This window comes from Camellia sinensis, chromosome 3, assembly GCF_055761805.1.
Source record: "Camellia sinensis isolate YWXY chromosome 3, ASM5576180v1, whole genome shotgun sequence".
In the NCBI taxonomy this organism is placed as follows: Eukaryota; Viridiplantae; Streptophyta; class Magnoliopsida; order Ericales; family Theaceae; genus Camellia; species Camellia sinensis.
The window spans coordinates 212,903,984-212,912,634 of record NC_138963.1 but is presented as its reverse complement, the minus strand read 5'-3'; the positions used below and the strand labels follow the sequence as shown (position 1 = coordinate 212,912,634).

General features: G+C 34.2%; 1 protein-coding gene across 1 annotated transcript; it reads left to right on the top strand.

Moving 5' to 3' along the window:
* Positions 1–2,572: 2,572 nt before the first annotated feature.
* On the top strand, positions 2,573–6,145 carry LOC114322735 (glucan endo-1,3-beta-D-glucosidase). The gene is made up of 5 exons (XM_028270129.2): positions 2,573–2,779; positions 3,035–3,699; positions 3,972–4,295; positions 4,629–4,917; positions 5,814–6,145. Exons 1-5 carry the CDS (start codon positions 2,650–2,652, stop codon positions 5,849–5,851), a joined length of 1,446 nt encoding a protein of 481 aa, XP_028125930.2. The 5' UTR covers positions 2,573–2,649; the 3' UTR covers positions 5,852–6,145.
* Positions 6,146–8,651: the final 2,506 nt, after the last annotated feature.

Genomic DNA, 8,651 nt, shown 5'->3' with positions numbered 1-8,651 from the left:
GATTTTCCGACCACACTGCCCGCATTGTAACCAGCTGGAGAGCACTGGCAGAATAGATGGCACCTGACGGAGCTGCAACAGAAATATAAGAATCCCGCGGTGGTTTCGACCACCCGGGGGCACTCCGACGATCAAGTCAGTATATCTCTCAAAGATAAATAAAGTACTAAACTCACAAGCTTGAGTATCAAAAGCATAACTTAGACCCATGGGGTGCCTCTCTTTTATAGCCAATACAATCCTAGTCCCAAAAGGAGCCTGGCCCTAATGGACTTAGGATTACTGCTAATCTGGGACTCCCAGTGGGATTAGGATAAACTCTTTAAGAGTCTTATCTTTACCCAAACTGAAGTCTTCTCCCAATCTAGGACTCTTGTTCATATCTAAGTTGAGTTCCCTCTTCATTCTAGGACTCTTGTCCCTTATCCGTTTATCTCGGATTCCGATATCTTCGGAGGCAACCTCGGCCTAGCCGAGATGACCTCGGCACAACGACCAAGACACGTGGCACCTCGGCTGACACATCGGCGTCACCTTGCCACGTGTTGGTACTTAGAAAATATATCCCCACATTTTTTCTTTCTTAACACACAATGGTCTTGTTTAGAAAGTTAACTATTTTATTTTAGTTTTTATCTATTTTAATTAGGTTAAAATAATTGTGTTTAGAAAGAGAATTAATTTTTTTTTTTTGGTAGCTAAATGTGATGTTTGTGAGAAAAAAATAAAATAATTATGAGTTTGATATGACATTTTGTCTTATTGATTATTTTAATATATTTTGTCTTCTTTTTTTTTTGTAAATTTCAGCCAAAAAAGCCAATTTTTGGCTTCCCAAACACTCCAATGTAAATAACAAAAATTGGAATATAAGTATTAATTTCAAAAAATAAACAAATAAAATGTGACAAACAAGATTTTTTTAAACGGTTCAGTTTCTAAAAAATAATTTTAAAATTTTGTTTAAAAATTTAAAATAATTTTGACAAAATAAACACACAAAAATAATTTGAGTTGTTAAAAAAATGATAATATGTTGCATAAAAATAATTAGTGTTTTTTTATCACAATATTATTTTTAAAAAATATTTAAAATAAAATTTAAAAATTTAATCAATAGTCTGACCAAATGTTCCACCATTAAAAAATTATTAGTGGGTCTTGAAGAATTACATGACCATACTTCACATTAATCACAATTTATCATAATCTTTTTATATTTTTCAATCTTTTAATATAAATTCGTAGATTTCACTTCTTTTACGAATTACAAAATCATTAAAATATCACGTGGCGATAGTCAAGAGCAACTAATAACTTCTCTCTACCACCATCTGATATGATTGTCGTATTGTATAATCCGATTAATTATCAAATCCCCGGTTGGATAAGCGTCACCTACACAAGTGCGGAACACGTCCCGCACCTAAGTTTGAAACCGTCCAAACCAAACGGCTATGAGCAACAGGGGCATTTACCCCACTTAAAAGCTATGTTATCCATGTTTTTTGTTGTAATAATTTATTAATTATTAATGTTATTTACTCATAATTTATTTATAATTACATATAATGGGGTTATTTGATATAGATTTTAGAAGGTGATTACAATTTATTTTAATTTTAGAATTTATATCAGACTATTTTGTGTAATTTTTATTTATAACTTATTAGGCATAACTAGTTTATTTGAAAAATATGATTATTTAAATGCTAGGAAAGTGATACTTTTAGTTTATATTTTATGATTATTTGATTTTAGCTTTAAAAAAAAAAAACTCAACCAACCAGGGCCAACGAAAGAGTTGGATTTTGCCTAAGTAAATTTGTTATAAATAAAAATTATTATGTTAGAATTGATAAAATTATAAAACTTAAGAATAGTTCAATTGTAAAATTAAAATTAAAAATATATATATTATTTTAGGCCACTAAAGCTTTATTTGTCAATGAATTATTTTAATTAAAAACTTATTATAAATTATTATATAATTTTTTATAGTTTTAATACGTCCCGAAATAAATAATTTTTAAATTAGCGCATAAAAAATTAAAAAAAAAATACAATGATAAGGAAATCATGACATGCGACCTTAAAGTTGTGTTTGATAAGAAAACTTGAAAAAAAATTTAAAAAGATAAATAAAATATATTTATATTTCACATAATTTTATATATTTTTTTCAAAATTTCTCAATTGAATACAATCTTATAAATAAATAATTAACTTCAACAAAATTCAATTTTTTTGGGTTTTCTTGTAAATTTTCATTTTACCCTTGACACGTGCAGTGATCAATACAGCAGAGACTAAAAGATTACAGTGGTCCCCACGCGCACTAAAACATGAGCATACGCCTACAGTGTACCGTAAAGTTTTACCGACAGAAAGTAGGAGTAAGGATCCTCTAGAGTGATTTTTCCCTAAAGTTTCCTAAAGTGCTACAGTGTATGGTTGAGATTTACTAACAAGTCACATCAATTTTTCTGATGTGACTTGTCAATAAATCTCAACCATACACTGTAGCACTTTAGGAAACTTTAGAGAAATTTCACTCTAGAGGATCCTTGGTGAGAAAGTAGTACCATGTTTCCAGTTTTACCCTCGCCCTTTCTGACTCTTTTTTAACTGTCCACGCCTTCTTCAACAATGTATCTTCTTACCTCACACGCCTTCTTCAACAACCAGAGACAACTGAGCTCTTCAACTATGGCGGCGATTCTTCGTTTCTCTTCACTCTTCCTTATCATCTTTCTCTTACACTCAGCTTACGTGGCAAGTAAGTCTTCAAATTCCTCCACATTTTCTCACATATTTTCTTTCTCTTCATTTTTCCCGGAAAATTCTTGTCGGTTTTGATTTGTTTCTTTCTCTCACCTCTGTTTCGAAAAATATCAAATGAGAAAAGCTTCATCCAATTCATATGATTTCTTTGTCCAATTCGAATATATATATATATATATATGTGTGTGTGTGTGTGTGTGTGTGTGTGTGTGAATTTGCTGGAACCATTCAAGCTTCTCTGTATTTGCAGAGTCCGAGTCATTTATCGGGGTCAATTACGGCCAAGTCGCCGATAACCTCCCACCGCCGTCTGCGACGGTGAAGCTGCTCCAATCCACCGCAATCGAGAAGGTTCGACTATACGGAGTTGATCCGGCGATCATCAAAGCTCTATCGAACTCCGGCATCGGAATCATGATCGGAGCGTCCAACGGCGACATTCCGGCCATGGCTTCCGATCCGAACTTCGCCAACAATTGGATAAACACCAATGTCATTCCTTTCTATCCAGCCAGTAATATCATCCTCATCACCGTCGGCAACGAGGTCATGTTCTCCGGCGACCGGAATCTGATGAGTCAGCTTTTGCCGGCGATGCATAACCTCCAGAACGCCCTGAACTCGGCGTCGTTGGGCGGGAAGATTAAGGTCTCAACAGTTCATTCCATGAATGTGTTGAGACAGTCTGATCCACCGTCTTCTGGAAGTTTCGATCCGAGCTTTGCTGATTTGATGAAAGGGCTGTTAGAGTTCAATAAGGCAACTGGTTCGCCTTTTCCGATCAATCCGTACCCGTTCTTTGCATACCGGAGCGATCCAAGGCCTGAAACCCTGGCGTTTTGTTTGTTTCAGCCCAACTCAGGACGAGTTGACTCGGGCACCAAGATCAAGTACACTAACATGTTTGATGCCCAGGTCAGTGAATTTCAATTCAGAACTCTATGCATATCTATATACAGTGCTTTTGGACTCTCCATTATAAACTAAGGTGTAATCGAAAAAATTAGCGTTGAACGAAAATCCACAGTTTTGTTGATCATCACTGTTATGGCTATACTAATTTGGAGTGACTAATTTGGTTCTATCGATTTTTCATATGATCTTAAATATAACATTGATTTGCAGGTAGCGATTGATTTGGTTCTATCGATTTTTCGTACGATCTTAAATATAACAATGATTTGTAGGTGGATGCGGTTCGATCAGCGTTGAATTCAGCTGGATTCAAGGATGTTGAGATTGTGATCGCTGAGACCGGATGGCCGTACAAAGGAGACAGCAATGAGGTGGGTCCGAGCATTGAGAATGCCAGGGCTTATACTGGCAATCTGATTGCGCACCTAAGGTCGATGGTAGGGACGCCATTGATGCCTGGGAAATCAGTGGATACGTATCTCTTTGCATTGTATGATGAGGACTTGAAGTCTGGACCAACTTCCGAGCGATCATTTGGGCTTTTCAAGCCTGATTTAACCATGACCTATGATGCTGGACTTTCAAAGACTACCCAGGTGATTGCATTACAATAATTAATGCTGCTGTTATTATTAAGTAATCAATTGCCTAAAAACTTAAGAAATTGATCAAACAATCTATTATCAAGCTAACACTGCTCTCTCACGTGGGCTGATCTCACATGTGAAGAGCCAAATAGACCGCCCATTATCAATTGTCCCAAAAATTTAAGTTATTAGAAAATGAGATAAACAAAATGTAAATCAAGCTAACATTGTGTATATGATACTAGGTACAATAATTATTGTTACAGTTGCCATTGTTTAAGATGTTCTTGTTGTTGATAAGCTGCCATTTCACTTGACTCACATGAATTGTTCTGTTTTAAGACTCCATCGACGCCAAAAACTCCGGTGACTCCATCCCCAAAGGCAATGAAAGCAGCTTGGTGTGTGCCTAAGGCAGGTGTATCAGATGCCCAATTACAAACAAATTTGGATTATGCTTGTGGACAAGGGATTGATTGCAGTCCAATCCAACCAGGAGGTGCTTGTTTTGATCCAAACACTCTGGCATCACATGCTACTTTTGCCATGAATCTTCTCTACCAAACTGCTGGCAGGAATCCATGGAACTGTGATTTCTCACAGACTGCCACTCTCTCGTCCAACAATCCTAGTAAGTTTTCTCAGTTCAAGCAAACCATCTCTATGTTCCGAAATAGATAAATTTTAGTCAGTCACTTGTGTGTACCTCTATTTCAGTTTGTGAAATAGCCAATGTTCATATTTTTTGTGTTGGTCACTTACAATGGAGCACACACCCTCAAATCACTATCACAAGATTATTGCATCAAAAATTATTATAGAGAATTCTAATCCCATTAGATGGGCCTAACCTGGAGATTGTAAGAGTCAAAAATAAACATTGCACATTGCAGGACAGTTCTTGACAGTCATCTTATTCAAAAATATTTCATGGTGATTTTCTCAGACAACTACTTTATCATTTGTTTATTGAGTCAATTTTGAGCAGGAGCTAACTAGGTCCAATCAACTAATTGGGTGTGGCCCAAATTTGAATCTCCAGAATCCATTAGGAAATCTGATTATTAAAATTTTATTTTACGAACTTTTACTCTATTAGGTTGTCTCCTAAAACATTTGCTTTAATAATGCATGAATTTCCTATCAGTGTGTGTCATGCAATAAAATAAATTCTTTCTCACCTACCCTTCTTATTCATTTTATTTTTATTCTCTCACACCTTCTCTGTTTATACCCAAACTCACCTTCCTCCACCATCACAGCATTCTTTTTATTTTTTATTTTTTTCACTTACATTTATCTCTTGGTTTAGAATAATAAATAAATAAATAAACTTAAGGGAAAAAGGATCCAGATTTCATAATGGATCAGGTTTGGATTCAAATTGTTTTACACTCAGATCAGATTATGCGAAATCCGCCCCAAATCCAGTCTGCCAACAGGCCTAGAGCTAGCTTTGATCATGCAAGCAAACAATCTATTGTATCTCTCTCATGTTTTGCTCACCTTCATGGTTTTGTCTTGTAGGTTATAACGGGTGCATTTACCCGGGTGGAAGTACCTAAGAACAGAGCAATCTTCTTTCAGAATAAGATCACTAATTGTGGCAGGCATGTGTTATTGTTCTTATTCTTCAGTTAGTGGGTAAGGTATCTTTTTTTTATGAACAGAAGAAGGAGATCGGTAATAGGGGTGAACCATACGCAAAAGGAATTTCAGCGATTCCCACAATTTTCAATGTCGAGATGGAATTTCATTTGATTCCCTCTCCTTTTTATATGTAAAGAGATTATTATGCTTCTGCATGCTTGTAAAAAAAATTATTTCTCGTGTATATGGGAAGGTATGTGTTTGGCTTCTTCGAGTTGCTTTAGATCTAATAGATGGGTTGTTAGCTGCTTTCAAATTTGGAAAATGATATTCATACAGAATGCTTGTACTGAAATTGATTCATAATCCAACTGCACAAGAACATGCAATCTGTAAACAAATAGGAACATAACTTATTATCAGCAGTTCATTTCTGAGCAAGAAGGTTCAAAGACATACTAGATCCAGCTTATTACAAAATTTGCAAAAATTGCTTTGCATTAGGTGACATTGTTGGAAGTCTAGGATACAACCTTTATACTGTGTTTAGTTAGAGGTTTTAAAAAAGAATTTTGAAAAATAAATGGAAAAGGAATGTGAACTATGAATAAAATATACTTACGTTTTACTTAGTTTCACACACCTTTTTTCTTTTCTTTTTCAAATCCTCTAACCAAACAAAACATTAAGAAATGTATTATCCGTGAAAAGCCCAAAACAAAGCTTTGAATAAAATCTTGAGTTGGTGTCTAGAATTTTATTTATATATATATTTTTTGCTAATGACAGAGAATTCAAATTCATATATCTTATGAATAAAACATGAATACGTACAATCACTTGTAAATTATATGCATCATTTAAGCTTAACTATTTGTGCTCAAATAGAATATAAGGTCTTGTTTGGTAACATATTATTTTAGTAATTTTTTGACTTTTTTGTTAAAATATGAGATAAAAAAACTATGAAAAATGGCTGGTGGCTCGAAATGTAGCGGCCCGAATGGCTCAAATACCCAAAACGACGTCGTTTTGGGTAATTTTTTTTTTTTTTTTTTTTTCCTCTGTTCTCTCTCTGAAATAGACAGAAGGAGAAAATGAGATAATGAGAAAGAAGAAGAGAAGAGAAGACTAAGTCTGTGTATATATACAGAGGAAGGTCTCGTTTGGACCGAGCTCCATCAATGGCGATAGAGATTAGTATGACGTTGAGCTTTAAGCTAGTCTGCTTCGAACACTTGTTAATCACCGACATTTTAGTGTATATATTTATTTGCTATTTTTTTTTTTTTCCCTCTGTTTGTTGAGTGAAATTTGGTTCGATTCTCATGGACTAAATGTGTATTTGTATAAATTTTCTATTACGCAGCTCTAATTCAAGTTGAATGTAAAGTTTTGTGTTGATTTTTGTGTCTGCATGTTGTGATTTGAACTCCATTTTTTCTTCGTAATGTTTTGGTCATTTTTATTTTTATGTTTTTGTTGGACTGTTGAGTTTGGGGAAGGGGATGCAAATCTTGAAGGAGATGATGCAAATGAGGAGATGAACAGAGGGAGTAAGACAGACAAAGAGAGTGAAGGAGATGATGCAAATGAGGAAAGGGATGACCGGTGTACAAAGAAAAGGGTGGGTGTACAAAGCAATTCGAGCCTTTCGACCCACGCCATTTTGAGCTACGAAATGGAGTTGAAAAACTAGTATGTTTGGGATGATTTTTTAGTTTTTTACGAAAAGATGTGCAAAGAGTAGAGAGAAAAGAGAATATTTGACTTTTTGATATAAATTGTTAGCTTTTTAATTTTTTTAGTAACTTTTTGACTTTTACACTAATACAGTCACTTGACAAACGAGGCCTAAGACTTCTTATAATAATTTAGAAGGAAGACACTAGAGTCAATAGTGTATTGCAATGTTACTATTCAATGCAATAGAAATTCCACGATATAATTGACACAATAATAGCACTTATTAATAATAAATTATTATACAAAATGGATGAATCCGTTATCCTAATAATAATTAATATTGTTGATTAAATCAATTTAGTATCTCTATAATAAAATTTAGGATAAATTATACATACTACCCTAATGTTTAGAAAAAAAATATAACAAACACTATAAGTTTGTTCAGTTCCGTTACATAGCTCGAAATTTCCGAGCTCGAAATTTGTCCTAATCCAAAACGACGTCGTTTTGGTTTTTTTTTTTCTCGTTTTTTTGAAGATGAGGAAAAAGAAGAAGAAGAATAAGAAAAGAGAAGAGGGAGCATCTGGTGAACACATTAAGATGATGAACAGATCTGATGAACACATTCATCAACACATCATCATCATCAACAAGATGATGAACAGATCTGATTTGTAATAAAAAAATTATGTTGAACAAATTTATGTTAAACAGATCTGATCTGTTTATGTGAGATGAAGTTAAAACAAAAAATTATGAATTAAAATTATGAAACAGATCTGATATGTTTATGTGATCTGATATGATCTGTTTACTCTTCATAATTTTAAACTTGTGGTCTCTGTCCATTAAGAAGATGATGATGAACAGATCAAATCTGTTTTTTTTTTTTTTTTTTTGTGTTGATTTTCAAAAAAAAAATTTGAAATAATAATAATCAACGACAACATCTTCATCAACAGCAACATCTTCATCAACATCATCACCATCATCGCCATCAACATCTTCCTCATCCGCCATTACCGTCTCCTTGTCTTCCTCCTCTTCCTCTCTTCCTCCTTCTCTATTTCTCTCTTTCTCTCTGGG

What these genes read in the sequence shown, in the direction of transcription:
- LOC114322735 (XM_028270129.2), top strand. Translation starts at nt 2,650, where the DNA reads ATGTATCTTCTTACCTCACACGCCTTCTTCAACAACCAGAGACAACTG. An exon ending in GACTTTCAAAGACTACCCAG is followed by an intron (nt 4,296 to 4,628) that starts GTGATTGCATTA and finishes TTCTGTTTTAAG; the next exon opens with ACTCCATCGACGCCAAAAAC. An exon ending in TCTCTCGTCCAACAATCCTA is followed by an intron (nt 4,918 to 5,813) that starts GTAAGTTTTCTC and finishes TTTGTCTTGTAG; the next exon opens with GTTATAACGGGTGCATTTAC.